General features: G+C 34.6%; 1 protein-coding gene across 2 annotated transcripts in view; it reads right to left on the bottom strand.

Annotated features, from left to right (window-relative positions):
* Positions 1-18,175, bottom strand: part of STXBP5 (syntaxin binding protein 5) — a 166,954-nt gene that overhangs the window by 17,829 nt on the left and 130,950 nt on the right. Inside the window, exons 21-25 of one of the 2 annotated variants that reach the window (XM_067542368.1) lie at positions 14,476-14,538; positions 14,328-14,375; positions 5,463-5,531; positions 2,670-2,909; positions 434-806 (exon numbers count right to left, since the gene is read on the bottom strand). In XM_067542368.1, coding sequence (XP_067398469.1) covers positions 434-806; positions 2,670-2,909; positions 5,463-5,531; positions 14,328-14,375; positions 14,476-14,538 — 793 coding nt within the window. The remainder of the gene's footprint in view (positions 1-433; positions 807-2,669; positions 2,910-5,462; positions 5,532-14,327; positions 14,376-14,475; positions 14,539-18,175) is intronic. The other variant, XM_067542372.1, reaches the window with a different exon arrangement.

The following is an 18,175-nucleotide window of genomic DNA, read 5'->3' as shown; positions in this document are numbered from 1 at the left end:
ACATGGAATGGGGTAACGAAGAGCAGGTTTTGGCTTTCAATGCATAATTTTTTATACAAGTTTTTTAACAAATCATGAAATAAAGTAAACTATGGATTTCATCGTTGAAAACTTAAATAATGCAAGTTTATATTTTACTTTAGATGAATTAATGCTACATTATTTGTTAGCAATTCATCTTAACTATAGCTTGAACCTAATTCATATAGGAATAAATTTGAAGTTCAATATTATCCAACCACCAAATTACCTCCACCCCTAAGATATTACTTTTCTTACACATTTATTATCATCATCATCATCATCAATGAATATAATCTTTTTGTTTTTTCTGTGGATTGAGGAAACAGGGTGGATTGGGTGATAGGGTAGGAGGTGGCAGGGACTATAATTTTTCTTTTTAATGTTTAAATCATGATTAAATAGATCTTACCTAAAAGTCATAATATGTCCATTGGCACAGAAACATGCAAGGCAGATACTATTACTCAATGCCACTATATCTCCACGAAGAACAAAAGAAGTCTCTGTTATGTTATGTTTATGAACACAGTTCTGTGATGGCAGTGAGATAACTTTTGCTTGCTTTTCAGAACATATCACTGCATATTGGTTTTCACTGATTTCCTGAGTGGAAGAGGAGGGGGACACTGAGACAGGCCGCCGTTTTTTCAATTTATCCTTTTCATCTTTTTCTTCAGGAACATTGTGTTCTTTCCAGGGTTCATATGCTGGTGGAACTAAAGATCCTGTGGTGTCCAGGAAAGCCATTCTTAGGATTGCTCCTTTTAGCCTCAGAATGGTTCCTAGAATATAGAATTTGACATATCTAAAATAATTCTCCTGAGTTGTCTTCCGAACTGCACACTAATTATCTTTAAAAAATTGGCAAACAAAGAGAACCCTCCCAAACAAAAACTTCAGACTTGCCTTCTGTCTCCTCTACAGTAAAACCCAAAGATTGTCCAGAATGTTAGGCCTTAGTGAGAAAAACACTTAAGCATGTGCTTAAAAGCATCCCTAGTCACGAAGGCATTTGACGGTGGGCTGAAGTGTGTGTATGTCCCATTGACTACAATGGAAATTAAGCACATACTTGAAATTAAGTACATGGACCTTCTTAAACAGGGTTGTTTTCCTGAATCAGAGAGACCGATAAGAAAGTGCAAAGGAACAGCTGAGGTTTTTAGAGGAGGAAGAAGCTGGAACACATGTATTAAACTTAAACGTTAAAAAGACACAGCTCTTTTCCTCATAGGCATTAATGCTTTCCTAAACACAGCATCAATACATTATGTGTTTAATACCATTTATGAGGAATTCTATTAACTTTCAGAAGTGTCAACATGTGTTTCCCTCTTTGAATTAGGCATGGTTAGGTATAAGTGAGCAAGCTCTCTTGCATCTTCCTTTGTACTAGTGATGAGGGGATTACAAAAGAAAATGTTTAACAGGGAAGAGGATTTTCACCCACCATTGTTATTAACTCAATTGCTGTCTCCTGCATGTGTTAAAGCTGAGGCATCCTTCTGCTGCACTGCTTCTTTTGATTAGGGTCATTTTTATTTACATGTAGTTAGATACATTTTGATTTACCATCTACATAGGAAAGTTTACTTAGGTCAAAATTTTCCTCTTAGATCCACACAGCAGATCGAGTGACTGACAGTCTATTCAGTCTCCAGCCTGGTCTATATCACAAAATGTTACTGTGTCAAGCAGGATTACAGAGAAGGTCAGACAGCAGAAAGAGGAGCACTGCCGGGCTTTTATAAGATTAGGTTTTCCTTCTGGGAATAAGAAGTAGAAGGGTTACTGAAAGCTGTTGTTTACTCAGGTTAAATACAAGTTTTGTGGTTTTTGCAACCCAAAAGCTGAAGACAAAAAATCAGGATTTTTTAAAAAAAAGGAAAAAGGATCTAGAGGACCCTTGAAATAGAGGTAAGAAAATCAGCACAGCCAGATATTCACAGGCAAATGTGCTGAGAGGATGCTTAGTGAGGCAAAAGGACTGTACTAGTGACCCGAAGGCATTAGAGTTGATCAAGGTGTGTGCCCAGGAAGGGGCAGGTCCTGACAGTTTCTATGCATTGTGGGAAAGATGAATATTAGAGCTGAAATCTGCCATATGGGTCTGAAAGAAAAATTTTATCCTTAGCACATAGTACCAGCCATTTCAATTTATATAGTCAATCATTTTTTATTCTTTTTTCTTTATGGGAAAACCTAATATGAACTTTGTTGAGATCAAGATAAATAAAAGATTGTAGCTTGTAATAATATTATTCTCTTGCTGTCTCCCTCCAGTAGTACTGTTAACTGTGTGGGCTACTGTTAACACTGCAGTAGGGCTACTCAAATGTCATTCTTTCTTCACAAACAGTGCTCCATTAACCTGGTATTCTTATATCAGGTTATAAACTGGCAGTTCACAACTCACTGATTTGCAAAATTGATAATCAGGTTATTTCTAATGTGCAAGTGACATAGCAACTTTCTAGAATACTAAGCCACCTCACTGTTTAGGTCAGTACGGTGTACATTGTATAATTATTTATGAAATTATTCTGTAATTGAGGGACAAAACAAAATCACATTAAAAAGCCCTCAATAATAATAATGCAAAATACCATCCACATTATTCAGCCCATCTCCTGTCTTGTACATACCACTGGGAGAAACAATTACTGGTTGAAGAAGTCTTTGTTCTCCTCCTGGGGGTAGATTCAGTACAATGACTAGCACTGTACCCAGAGTAGTCCCAACCCATAAACATGGAGATGGTGACATATCAGCTTTCCGTGTGAAAGTCTCACAGAAATGAAGAGCTGAAATTGCTTCTCGGGATTCCTTATCGATGCTAGTTACACTGGAACTCCGGGATCGACTAAAGGAGTTGTCTTTGACATCTGAAATAAGTTTACATTATTTAAAAATCATTGAAAAATACAGCATAAAGTTTCAAAACAAACTATGGTTAGGATTTTTAGCATGTTTTGTAAAGATAGCTCTTTAAAATTTGAGCATGCAGTAACTTTCACTCCACTGATCACTTCAATTTGCTAAATTTTTCCCTAATTACATTTCCCCTCCTGTCCTCTGCCTCCACTTTTCCCCACCGTATTCTAATTGCATCAGTCTCTTCAACTGCATAGTATATCATTAGATAATTGTCCTGGATGGTCATTGTGAGTGTTTTATCTTTTGCTTGGGACAAAGGACAGCAGTCATTTATCAAATAGTAAAAGCCTTTTATTATCTTAGTCAAAGACAAATTTCTCAGTTTAAGCTTGTAATGGCATTCAAATACCATTGTGATATGTGACCTATAAATAGCTTGTAATGTTCTCCAGCTTTAGGAGATTGATGGAAGGAGGACTGACTGGCTACATAAGCCTGAACTTCTGGCATAGGTCACTTTAAAAATGTAGAAGTTCTATGGCACTGGTGTCCAAAAACCAAGGAATTTGGTAGTTGAAGATTTTCCTCTGGAATCCTATAAAAAGTGACATTGATAAGCTTTTCATCCCTTGACTAAAAGAAGATTGAAAACAATGTAACTCCACAAGGTGGATTTCAAACCATAAGCACAAAGCAATTTTATTTTAAAGTTTCAAAGTTACTGTGCAACTCCTTATAAAAAAGATATTGTAATGAAAATGCTACCAACGTGTGCATGTGTTATCAGCTGCACACATGTGTACCAGAGGGATCAACATTTTTTTTTTTTTTTAAGAGATTCTCTTTTGTATTCAAGCATCAATGTGATTTTTAAATTCTTGATAAATCAATTCTCCGTCAGCTTGCATATCCCAATGCTTTTATTAAAAGGCAAACCAAGTTTATCACTGAAAATATGGTATAATTTACATCATGGTTTGGTTTAGGCCTGAATTATGCTGTTTTTGAGCCCTCACTGCTGCACAGTTACAGTTGGCAACTCTATGCAGCACTAGCAGGATTGAGGTTTAACCAACAGAATTACCTATTTAATTTATTCATAAAGGCATTACTGAACAGCACAGTGAGCCATTTCATTAATGGGCTACATTGTTTTCCCCACTAAGAGAAAATCTATTAACTGAGCTTTATCTGAAAAGTTACTACTTATAGTATATAGTATAAGAAAATACGCTACAGAGTCATATCCAGTGAAAATAATGTGTAATGCACTATGAATAATTTGTTCTGCTAACTTCAGCTACTGATCACAGCACACTTCAAAAAGATGCTTGTTCAGATTTTAATATTTACTGGGGAAGAAAACAAATCAAGGGTTTTTTCCATTTAAATATCAACACCTAATTAATAATTTGTAAATATGATTAGCTACAGATTAATTTCTGCTGTCATAAACAAGCATCTTTGAAAATCAGGAAAAATCAGACTAAAAGCAGTCAGAAAACCAAATATATAGAAGTAGCTTAATCATACTGTCCCCAGTTAAGTTGCATTTTGAAGATAAAATTGAACTGATCCATTACCAAGAGTAAGAGAAGCTAACCAAAATCCTGGTAACTCACTGAAATTGGGAGTTGAACATGACCTCTTGAATTCTGTCCCTTTGACTTTTGATTTGCATGTACCTTTCTTGTGTGTATTATATAAGAATTCTCCAGTCTCTTTTTCTGAGCAAAATAGGATTGTTGTTGTAAAATTAAATCTATATTTGTGGATTTAATATTCACTTAAGATGTAACTTAATGGGCTGAAAAATATGATTATTTTATTCCATTTATGGAATGGAATGAGCATTTGTGTTTCTAAACTTTAAATATGCAAGCAGTACAACTAGAATGTTTACTGTGAAATTTCTGTACTGTCTCAAGGAAAAAACCCCTAAAATAAAACAGTAATACATCGACTTAGCTCTCTATACATGTTAGCTTTAAACAGGTTAGTAGCCCGCTTATAGTCAACTCCCAGTGTAACTTTTTGTAGAATGGACCTTAATTTAAATCTTCTGTGAGGTCTATAAAACTTAATTTTCCATTTTTTCTCTGTTATGTAGTTTCAAGCAGACATGAAATTTTTCTGCTAAAATTCCTCCTGTAATATTTCTGCTTAAGCCATCACAGCATAACTGACATAATGAAAATTACAGCAGCCTCACAAAATTCAGATAAAAAATTAACAGAATAGGCACAAATCTGCATGCTTACATTAGGATGATAACTGAGATTTTACATAACTATTTTAACACAAATTAGCTCTAAACAGGACTGCAAGTAAAGTTTTGCAAGGCTGCATTTTAGGTAACTTCAACTTAGGGGCATGATAATAGAAAGCTATATCCCATTTTATTTTAATAATATATATAAATGGTTTAAAGGTCAGACAGTAAGACCGCTGCCTGTCAACACTATTGTTCTTCTGATAAGTTAGGATTCTTACTTTATGGAAATTTACTCATATTCTATAAAACAGTGGCAATATAGGTCAGCCTTTATTTTTGAACTTACCTAACTCAGGCTTTAGCTCAGTTGGCAAACTTAACTTTCTGGACATTTTTGCTGAAAAATAAAATATATCTTTAAAAGAAATACAATAGTGCTGGCCTTTTTATAAATAACAGATTGCCGTTTTCCAAATATTTAATATATCACAATTTATTACATCCAATTTCAGTGCAAAGCAATTAATCCAAAAAATGTAAGATTGAAACCTTGTGTTAAGCAGTGTTTCCACTAGAATTGGACCTGACTCAAAACCCCCACATCCAAAATTCTATTAACTTTTGGGGAAGAGAAAACTGAAATTCAGATTCAAATTTTGAAGTTTGTGCCATCCTTAAGATCTCGCCTGAAACTTGACAAAACTCAGTGGATTTTGTTTGCATTCTTGGCTTTGTTTAAACAAATTTAGAGCAAAACTGACGTGGGGGGAGGTTGTACAAAGTCTTGGTAACTAACACACAGTTCACACAAAGCCTGTGCATGCAAACTGCTTAGTCTTACACAACTTTAGTGTACGCCACTGTTCTCTCAAAGTCATCATCCTATTGACATATATAAAAAAGGCAGAAGATATAATTTATAATTATACCACATTAAGATAACAGATTTTAAAATTATATACACATTTAAAAAAAACAAGCCACTTTAAATATTCTGAAATTTAGGGCAACAGACTTATGGAAATAGAGAACTACAAGCAATATACTATCTATATACAATTTGCATAATGTTTCCTTAAGTAAAATATAGTAGAACTTTGGTAATTTGCACCAATGGGGAGACCATTGTAAAACACTGAGTTTTGCAAATTAGTATGTTAAAAAGGAAAATGTGATGCATTACAGTGTAATTTGTTCAAACATATATTTTAGTCTTAATTATATAACAGGTCTTGGCCATTTTAATCCTTTTCTGCTCTTTGGGGTGAAGAGACTGTTGGATAAGAGGAATTTCAAGTGACCAGGGATGCACTGCATGCATATTATAGTCTATTTCGTTAAAAAAAAAAAAAAAAAGAAGAAAAAAAAAAAAGTCCTAGTAAAAGCAGATCACTACAGCACCTTGTATTTAAAATGGTGTTTTTCCCCTATAACACCGAAGATTGGAATGAATTATAAGGGAATCTATTAGCTGGGCAGAAGATGTAATTTATAATAACACCACATTAAGATAAAAGATTTTATACTTATATATAAATTTTCTACTGTGAAAGTGACAGGTATAGCTGGATAATCTGTCATTCATTCAAATGCTGATATATTTTATGTTAATCACATAAAATACAGGGTTGGAAAGATTATGCCAGTCACATTAAATACAGGTTTAAATACTGTACATTTAAGGACAACCTAAAAGTAGTCCTAAAGCAATGCCTTTTATAGAGTTCTTTAGATTATTTCAGCTGTTAAGATGCTTTTCTAACTCAAGTGTAGCTATCATCTTGGATAACACTGTGGGTTATCTTGCAGAAGACAAGATAAAACCTTTTTTAAAAAAAAAGGTTGACATTAAAAAAAGCAAGCAACATTAAAATCAATTTTTGGAATGGTTAGGGATATATCGCTAGATGTCACAATAAGTGGTGCACTATAAACATGTAGATAGAAAATTGCTTGGGGGGGAGGGGGCATGGGTGACACTGAAAATTGCAAAGTAAGATGCCAGAAATGTAAAACAAGGTACTAAAAGTGCAACCATATGTGACTAGTGACCTGTGCAAATCCTCAACTTGTCTCAAATTCTGACAGTCATTCACACATTAGCTTCACATGTAATATAATTAAAAAGCCTACAAATGTAAAGACTGCAAAACTTTAATCACAGAGAACTAAAAAGCCTGCAGTTCCATACACAGTAAAGTAAATAAGTTTCTCTTCGCAAAAAGTTTCTTCTAAAGAAATAAGCCAATCATTAATTCTCTCTCAACAGCACAAGCAATAAAACTGACAGATTTTTAAAACCACTCATTTATAAGGATTCACTGAGCTACATCACAAAAGCTGATTTTTATAATGTATTTGTTCTTTTGTTCTTCAGAACTATCAACCTTGTATTGATGAAGTGAAAATTAAATTAACATGGTGAAATTTTACTTATAGAAAACAGCCATTATATACAGCCCATTCATAAAGCAATATATAACTAAAGTACTCAAGTTATAACTAACAGCTACTAGAACAACTAACGATCAAACTTTTGTCTCTCCTATTATCAGAAGGTTTTGTGGCTTAGGCACAAGACTGGGACTCAGGAAATTTGGATTTAATTCCCAGCTTCATGTATGACCTTTGGTAAATCACTAAAGATCTTTCCGCACTAGCTGGTGTGTATGTTCTAATACACTCTAGCATGTCATGCACTAACTAGCATGTATTAGCATGTGTCTGCCCTACTGGCAGATACTAAAAGTTTCCTACTGTATGCCAGTAGGGTCCACCTGGGCCAGTTAGCCTGCAACATGCTATTGTGCATTACAATTTATACCCCAGCTCCTGCAGACTAATGCATCAGGGAGACAAGCCCTTAATCCCTCACACTGATTCAACAGGGAAAACACTTCCCTACCTAAAAGAAATGCTAGAGTACTCAGATATTACTATGATACAGGCCATATAAACGCACATAAGCAGACTCTCCTCCCATCCCCCAACTTCCCTTTGCTGAAAAACAGCTCTTTCTCACTTGTCATCTTAGTTGAAATTAAAATTTTTTGCACCCACACCAATAAGGCATGTGTGACCTCCAATAGCTATTTTCACTCTTGCAGGGTACAATACGTTTCAGTCTTATCCTTCTGAATTTTCGTTCCATATGAAAAAAGTCTCAGATTTAATCATTAAGTATATTCTAGTAAAAAGTCCCAATTATCGTCACTCTGAGCTCCAGATTATCCAATTATCTGAATGTTTTTATTTCCACTAGTCACATCACACTTTTTTATTCTCAAAAGTGTAGGGAGAACAAAAGCAAGAAAAATATTGAAAATTATCTTTTTATATTTATTTTGGCCAAGAGATTTGAAATAAAAGTACATTGAGGCAATTGATTTACCCATGGTTCAAAATAAACCCAACTCAAATGTCTTGAATCCATTCTCTGAAATATTAGTTAATTGTAGGTTTGTAATCATAGACTTATTTCCTGGTATACCTATATACCCTGTTAATTAGACTCATCTTTTAAAACAAAGCAAATTATACCCAAAAAACTACTGAAAAAAGAAGTGTATTTCCAGCTTTTCACAGCCTTTATGCTGCATAAATTACTCCTACTCTTTGGTCAATAGCAACTCAATTTAACTTCTTCAAAGACATGAAAATCTTTACATCCTTTGTATGCATTCCATAACAGCAGCCCAGAAATTCTGGAAAACATCTGCAACATGAGGAATGGTGTAATGTATTCTCCCCCTTATTAACTCAATAGGGATAATATTTCGCTACCCCTAAAGAGATGTTTTAAATACTCAGATACTACTTCTTAGTTGAAATTTTAAAAAACTTCAGTTTTTAGATCCACCCCCAATGGGCATGTATGACCTCCAAAAAGCTATATTTATTCTTGCAGGGTACAATATCCCTCAGTCTTATCCTTCTGAATTTTCTTTCCATCTGAAAGAAATGTCACTCAGATATAGGATTTTTGAAACACTAAATAATTCATAGCAATATTCCAAAGAGTTTAAAAAGAAAGGCTGAAATTGGCACAAGAGGTAAGACACCATTCACAGTTGATATGGAATACATAAAAGTGTGATGGGTCTTAGGATCTAAGATCCATCTCCCTCCTTTTTAAAAAGCATCAAGGCAATAAAAGACTACAATTCTGTACTGTGGTTGAAAAAAATAAGTTTCCAGATAATTCTGCTGCACTTTAGTTTATTAAAGAAAAGAAAAATACTTTACAATATGAAAATGTGTCCTTTTTTAAATTAATACTCCAAGTAGATATATTGTATTTAAAGAGAAGTATTGCAGAGATAATCACTGATGGAGAGATCACAAGGTGTTTTAAAAATATATATTCTGTACAACGCATAACATTTCAAAATGTCTAATAGTGTGGACAGTATGTTGAAGTCAGGAAAAGCACAATGTAAGAGCTGTGAATAATTATTATAGGTTAAAAAGAACTAGTGCCACCTTGTGTATAAACAGAAAATGCTTCACACTTTTAATGAGAAAAATAGGAATACCACCTTATTTTTCACTGGCTGATAAGCTTTTAACCTACATCACTCACTATAATACTAATCGTTTGTCTTTATTTCTCACTCAGCTAAACAGAAAACATTTGGTCTATGCATGTTAAATCCTTTTTGTACATATTACATATGTGCATAGTATGAGACTTGTTGCGCAGAGGAGCCTTCTCTAAGACTGTTTACATTAAGGAATTTTATAAAAAATTCTCTAATGGTTGTAAAACTGGTCAACCTTAAGATTAGTATAGGAAAAAACCTTACCTAGCCACAGGAGGTTATCATTATTTTAAAATGTAGAACTAGCAAATTTAATTAATTTGACAATAAAAATTCTGAAGACCACATAAGATATACCTCCACTGTTGAGTAGTAGCAAATATTTCCCATGCCTCACTGCACATGTGGTTGTTTTCAGCAGTAGTCAATTTCCTGTAGTATAGTTAGTAGAAGTAGCTAGTAAACCTTGTTAAGTATTTTGGGCTCCATTTGGATAAACAGAGCTATATCAATATAGGAGCATTATAATTTTTCAATAGTTGGCTTTTCATATGATTCAAATGAAAGCTTGGCTATAATGAGCCTACAGAAAGGGATATTGTATGTGCAAAACCATAACCCACCAAAGGGCTTTAAGTGTCTGCGTCATGTTCATTCCTGAAAAGCCCTGGAAATGTTACTAAAATAATCAAAAGACTAGATAACTAGAATACATTTGGTTAAGTTGCAATCATGGTTTTGTGACCCCAGTTTATTTTATATTCTTTGTGCTAACACGGCAGTTGTGTGTGTTTAGGCAAGATTTTTCCAATAACCTAGTTTTTTCTTGATCCTGTAACAAACCAATAAATTCTGAGTCTGACATCAATGTGTTGCTATGGATATGAATCTGTAGGAATGAAGACACTTTACATAAACACATATTTTTGATAAAAATGATTAAGGGGAGAAAGATTTGTTTTAAGATTTATACATTTAAAAGTTTCCTTTTGGGAGACAGTTCCTTATAGTCCTTTCACTGGCATAGTATCTATTTTTCCCTTCAATGAGGTGAGAGCTAGATTTTCACCTATCCTTTCATGAGTGACATCTCCTTACCCTTAATTGCTGCCATGATGACAGCATGTAACTGAACACAAGGACAAGATTAATATATTCCTCTGAAAATAATACTTTGCAAGTCAGAGCAATGGGAAGCGCAGGTATTTTCACCTTTAGCTAATACACAAGAGTAGCCTCTCTGATGGGCTAAATCCTCAACACATTGAGGACAAAGAATCCCAGCTCATTCCTGAACTCAGTGCTCCTTGTTTGGTAATGCAATGACTGCCATCATGCCACAAGACAAGTCGCATCTGATCATACATTTGATAAAAGGAAAATAATTTGTTTTACAATAGACAAATAAAATTGGTAACAATAGATGGCGCACACAGATTTTACAAGATATCCCTATACCTGTCCAACTGATCACAATTCATGTTGAAACAATGAGGTGCAAAAACATGCAACTACGAACGTCAAATAATGACATGACAGTGGAATTCTGCAATATGGCAGAGATAAGGAAGAGATAAAGTAGCAGAACAAGCTCACAAAACAGCCATGCAGCATAAACATGCCACATACAAAGTACAGTAAATGGCAACGTAAAATGTGTTTTCACTAACTTCAAGTAGCCATTGCTTATACAGGTTTAGATAAATGCAGTAGAACCTCAGAGTTATGAACACCAGAGTTATGAACTGAACAGTAAAACACACACTTCATTTGGAACCGGAAGTACGCAATCAGGCAGCAGCAGACACAAAAAATAAAAGCAAATACAGTACAGTATTGTATTACACAAACTACTAAAAAAGCAAGTTTTACAAAAAATATGACAGGGTAAGGAAACTGTTTAATTTAAGTTAAGGTAGTTAAAAGCAGCATTTTTCTTCTGCATAGCAAAAGTAAAAGTAAAGCTGTATTAAGTCAATATTCAGTTGTAAACTTTTGAAAAAACAACCGTAACGCTTTTTTCAAAGTTACAAACATTTCAGAGTTATAAACAACTTCCATTCCCAAAGTGTTTGTAAACTAGAGGTTCTACTGTACATTTCAAACTGAATATTACATAACAATCCCATTAATAGCAGCAAAATAAGACGTATGAAGATAGGCATTTTCTAATTTTTCTGACTAGATTCACTGGGCTCCTATTAAATACAAGTATTAGTAGGACATCTGACTACTCACAACCCTACTAAATAATTGAGTGAGACTACAACATTTTCAAAATCTTCTATGATATGTACAGTTTATTAAACTGATAGCAGAAATTTCAGTTACAATGTGTAGTTCATAGACTAGACTATGTGTAATATATGCATTAATTGACATCTGTCTCAACTTAACTCTTCATATCACTTTCTTCCTGAAAGATGTAATTCTTTCAAACTAATTCTAGAAAGTTATTTGAGCTGTGAAGCGAATTCAAGACTCTATTCTACTTCTTTAAAAAGAAAAAAAAAAAGACAGGCTGGCACAGATGTCAATAATTCTGTATAATTATCACTGATTTGTTTTATTAAGACAATAATACTGCAGTGATGTCAGTCGAAATTACATCAAAGTCAAATTAAACAGTTCAGACAGTCTGGTCAACAATAACTAGAAGTCTTTTTTTTTTGCATAATATAGGTAATTTTAAAAAAAATACAGGAAAGAACACTTCTTTTGGAACACGCCAGAGGAAGACAATTTACCTCTTTACCAGGCAGTCAAAGACAACATGTACAACGTCAGGTAAAACTTTGCAAGCTTTGTCCAATTACTCTACCATTGTGTTAGAAAAATGACTTTCAACACCCTTCCTATTTCGGTCCTGGGATGTTCAGAACAGAGAAACCTGTTACATCTGATGCTTTTTTTATTGTGTCCAGCTCTCCAATCAGGATTGGGACAAAAATACATCTTCTTTCCACCTTCCTGCTGTCTCCAGTAGAGAGTCTATGTACTAGATTGAGAGGCCTCTCTTATTTTCTGAATATGTGGAACAGTATAAGTAGCCTTCATAATCTCACAGCAACATTTAAACAACTCTGAATTTTGACTGCTGTATTTTTCCCCTTCAGTTTTTGCACTGTCATTAGTTGTTGGTCTCCCTTCATTCCATTCAGATGCAGAAAAAAAAATTAAGTGGGTTGCCAAAGATCAAACAATAAATCAATCAGTAAAAATTCAGTTCTCTCAACTCCTGGTCTTATGCCTTATTCAGCAAATTCTGCTGTTTGTAGATTACTTGTAAAATACCTCTATGATGGAGGTAATGCCACAAACTATAGATTCTTGTGTATAGACAGTTCAACCTTTTTGGTGTTTAGCACTCACAATTAAGATAGGGAAAGCCCTGGATAGACTTGTTACCTATTAAACTACACTAGCCAGTAATTTGCCAGCCAGCAAGCATTAGAATTCCACACAAGCCACTTTTGCTTCCTCAATAATATGCTTGTGGATATGACTTTATGAAAGAAGTCCAGGAAAGACTGTAAACTTCATAGCTAGGTACAAAAATCCTATGGTGGAGGTTGGATGTGTCATTCCAGAGTTCCTGTTAGAGATATTGGCTCTTCCAAGTGACCAGTAGTGCCACTTTCAAACTTACTTTCACTCGCTGTCTCAACAATATCTTTTGTAAACAATTATTACTATACTATTAATTATTCTTTCTATGAAGCACACTTATATTCTAAAGGCATAATAGGCATTGTTTCTAAAGGCAAACAATCTTGCTATACTTAACACAAATTACATTCCTTTGGAGATATCTGATTCAAAAGACTTAACTCAATCTTATTGCTACCATACACCAATGCAGATAAAACAAAAGTGTTAAGGTAATAATGCTGAAATAAAAATAATTTTTGAAATAACCATATTCCAATTAGAGAAATCAAGAGACCTTTCCCCAGAATACACCAAATACCCATTTGCCTTATTTCCTTACTGACTATGTGTTAGGTTATCAATCCATCATATTTCCACTCATCATAAAAGGGTTCAATTCATTGCTTGCATACAACATAATTCAAAGTATTTTTGTCAATTAATTTGCAATTTTTATTTAAAAGAATGTATATAATAATAAAAAAAGAAAAGAAAAGGTGACTTGTCATATTATGGCTGGATAAAGCTAACATACTGTTTTGGGGTATAGTATTATTAATGAGGATAGGCTAGCTCTAGTTCCTTCTTTTTGTGGACTGAAGGAAAATGCAATCCTACCTCTACCTCTGAAAACTAATAGCGAAACTCAAAGGAAAGAAGTCAGCAACAGTTTCTAAAGTATACTGCACCTCAACAAATGTAATAGTATTATGTTGCAACTTGCATAGACTGAACCCTTCTAATATTTCAGAATAAAGTAGAACCTCTGCCCCCAAATAAATAGAAAGGTGCACATCATATAAATTAAAGAATTAAAACCCCGATCTCCTTGATTTTGTTAATCATTTTGCCCAATATATTTAGCACAGAAGCAGCCCAAAGGATTACCATTTATTACAGGGAATGATAAATTAATAACTAAATAATGCAATGCAATTTGAAATATTTTGCTATTGGGTTAGTGTTGCATAGAGTAAGACACTAAATTAGGAAGAAAGCAGAATTTTTCCAGTTCCTACCTATATCATTGGCTACCATCTTGGAAAACTTTCTGCTTTTGGTCTTCACTGTAAATAATATTTTAACACAAAAAGTCAAAAACTATAAATGTACTAAAAGGATGAACTGAATAAAAGAAATAATGCTGTTAAAATAAAAATACTGTACCCTTTTCTATAAAATTATTCATTTTTTGATCATCATCATCAGAATTGTTTGGAGAACCAGAACCTATATAAGTGAAGACAGAATGAAATGGACATGCAAAATGGACATTCACAAAACAAGATACATGCACAACACTGATTTGACAGAAAGACTATGAATTATATTTAAAAAATCTTACGAGACTTAACAGTGTCATCCTGACTTCAGAGCCAAGATACATCAAAGATCAAAAGATGAGTGAGTGGAGCTTTCTGTGGTTATGTAATGGCACTATAGATGCAAACTCTTTGCAATAAAGGAGTTTACATAGTCAAAATTAAGCAGGTAATCAGAAGCAAAATTACTCAATAGAGCAAGACACCACCACACAGTGCATCTAGGTTATTTTGGTTAGGCACATTTCCTTTATTTAATATAAACATTTTACTAAGTGGATACCTAGTATGTTGGTCTGTAAATACAAAGGACAGAGAAATTTATCCAAATTTTGATCTATAGAGCAAACGCAACACAAATAAATTGAATTTTTGAGCATCTTTTGGTCTCCAAAGGTAAGAAATCTGTTTAGAGCAGCTTTTCATTTTTATTCTGCAAATAACTACAATAGAGAACTTAACTCTGCAAGCAGTGGTTCTAAAGATGGTGAATGGACTACAATTTGAGAACCACTATTTTAGGGAGATTTAATTTGGGGGCTTTTTTTACTCTCATTAAAATGACAAACACAACTGGTTTTTATGCTGATAAAAGAAATCATCAATAAAAAGGATGGAAAGTGTTACAAGGGTATTATTTTCTTATTTTAGGTATCTGAGCATAGCACTTTGTATATGCTATGCAACCTCATCCAGGGCACTAACTAAGGGGAGCAGAGTTTAAAGCTTTTATTATCTCTTCCTTTTAAGTTTCATTTTATTTCTACTGTAATTTAGTTTTCAGTGTTTCAAAGCCAGAGGATGCTCTGCCAACTAGCAAGGGCATGCAGCCTTTTCTATAACTATCAAGCTGTGCAACCACTCAGTGGAGGAAGTCAGAGCAACTGAAGTTGCAGCTCTGTTCATTTGTAAGATTGAAATTGTCACACTATTCATGCTGTGGCTTCAGCTGACCTAAGACGTCTCAGACTGTCAGTCCCAAACACTGATCTTCCACAGACTGTTGTACAACCAGTCTCCTAAAGAGCTGTAGTTGTGCATCATTTTATAACAGTAAGTTCCAAAACCATATTGACTTAATTTTTTAAAAATGCAAAGCTTACTAAAGTTAATTACAAAGATATATTTTGTATATTGCAGTCTTATACCATATACCATATCTAGTCTCTTCCTAACTAGACAAGCCCCACCCACGTAAATCTGCCTTCTCCTATTCTTTGCAGCTTCAGTTCATCAATGTCTGGATCTTCTGTTTTCTCCCGGCCCTCCTCAAATTCTGACAATACTGTGGGCGCAGGGACAAAGGATGTCAGCACTGGGCCACATTCCTGGGGGGCTGGGATTTGGGCCGAATCTTTGGACACAAATTGTCCTCCCCATGTCATTAATATTCATTTTATAATAATTTATATCACCAAATAGGGATTTTATGGGGCGTTGTAGAAGTGTATTTACATATTATTTTAGATAAAAAGTTGTAAAGTAGTGAAATCGGGGCTGACTTTGTTGGTCGCAAGGCAAAGGGGAACGAGTGGACTAGAAGCTGTAACTGAATAAATGCTCCTTATCACTCCACCCGGCTCAATCTCTCTCTTCAACCGACTCTGCAACAAATACTAACCCCTCCTTCCTAGCATCTCATGGCTCCTCCCCAGTCTTGGTGCCCTCTCTAAGAGTCCATCTGTGAAGCAGACAATTCAGTATCTCCAGCCTCATAGCCCCATTTTTCCGTTTTCTACTACTGAAAATTAATTTTTAAGTTATTTTGAGAAGCCCACTTCTGAATTTTAATCTAATTCAAGACAGAATGTACCCAGGATTATTATTATTTTCTTTTTGTTGTTATCCAACCAGCACATAGCGTTAAATTTCTGCAGTATGCATGCATAGTCTTTGGTTCTTCTAAGGCAGAATGCAAGTTGAATTTATTCATAAAGTCTCTGAAGACTGGTGGTAATCTGGAAACACTCATCAAGAAACCTGCCCTATTTCTTTCCCTCTTTATCACCTTCCCAGTCTTCTTCCCTTCTTTGTTTTTCAAGTTTTCCTTCTTAAGAAAAGTTAGTTTAAGTTTCACTATATTTCCTACCATCTGTGACGTCTGAATAAAGATTTTTCTGGAGACCATGAATCTGGCTTTCACAAAATGTGCTACTCCTTGCAGAATGAATATTTTTGGTGTCTCCTTTCCTGTCTCTCTACCTTTCCTCCCCATACTTTCCCCTGCTTGTCCCTTTTTTGCTTGCCCTTGCCTCATCCATGAAATGTCTTCTTTCCTCTCTCCGTGTTGTCAGACTTTTCTTGTGAGCCACACTCATTTAATCCTAAAATTGCTATTTTTTGAAAAAAGTAAAAAAATCCCCAAAAACAAACAAACCCAAAACAACCCACACATAACAAATAATTTCGCTCCACAATCAATACTTTAATGGTCATCCTTGTATATGAATTATCTCCTGAGTTCTATTAACTGAATTTTTTCTTAAATAAAAATTGCCTTAAATTTATTCTGTCAAATTCAACTAATTCAGTTAGAACTACTACCATCACCACTTAAAATGCAGGAGGAAGTGCTTCACTGCAACAATAGCAGAACCCAGCAAGTGGATCATAGATTTTTGCATCTAATGGACTTGGTGATATGGTGGTGGGTATTTTTTTTTTTTTTTTTAAACAAACAGGAAGGCCATCTTTGAATCCAAATGAAGGGAACTTCTCTACCTGTCTAGGAGGATACTGTAGACCAAAATCAGATTTACTGCTTCAATAAACTCTGTATTTAGGTAATTATCTATGTCATAGCAACACACACTTCTTTCGTAGATTCTGGTCTTAAAATGTAGAGTTAATCTCTTTGTTTTTAGATGTAAAGTAGAGTTAATCTACTAATTATGATGTCCTGGCCAAATTCCAATTCCATTCTCAATTTGCCCTTCTAAAAAGGAAAATCTTAATTGGTGACAGACTGACAGTCTGATAACGTACATTGAAACTCTGAATACAGTTTGAATGTGTCAAAAGAAAATTGCCAATTCAAACTGTCAATTCAGAAATTAAGTTTAATACTTCTAAAAAGTTTTCCTAATAAAGTAAAAAAACACTGAGGATATTTTGTTTCATTATACATTCATATGGGTGACAAAAATGACATTCCTCTTGTGTAACGGTGAGGGGCAATAAAAGGTGTTTTCAGTTCATGGCATTCAACTTTTGAACTTGCATGCTCCATTAGTCCAACAAAGGGCCGTCTATACTTACAGCGCTGCAGCGCCGCTCCTGTAGCACTTAGTGAAGATGCTACCTACGCTGACAGGAGAGTTTCTTCTGTTGGTGTAGGTACTCCACCTGCACAAGAGGCAGCAGCTATGTTGATGGGAAAGGCCTTCTCATCTACACAGCGCTGTCTGCACTAGGTAGAACTACGTTGCCTAGGGACATGGATTTTCCACACCCCCTGAGTAACACAGTTATACTGACATGAGTTTGTAATGTAGACCAGGGAAAAATGTTAAGAGTTTGTTGACATTCTGGGATCTCTAAAATAT

The sequence above is a fragment of the Emydura macquarii genome, unplaced genomic scaffold, assembly GCF_026122565.2.
Source record: "Emydura macquarii macquarii isolate MOO-44397 ecotype Brisbane River unplaced genomic scaffold, CSIRO-AGI_Emac_v2 contig_705, whole genome shotgun sequence".
NCBI classification, from domain to species: Eukaryota; Metazoa; Chordata; order Testudines; family Chelidae; genus Emydura; species Emydura macquarii.
The sequence above is the reverse complement of the archived record's forward strand: the minus strand, read 5'-3'. Positions and strand labels throughout refer to the sequence as shown.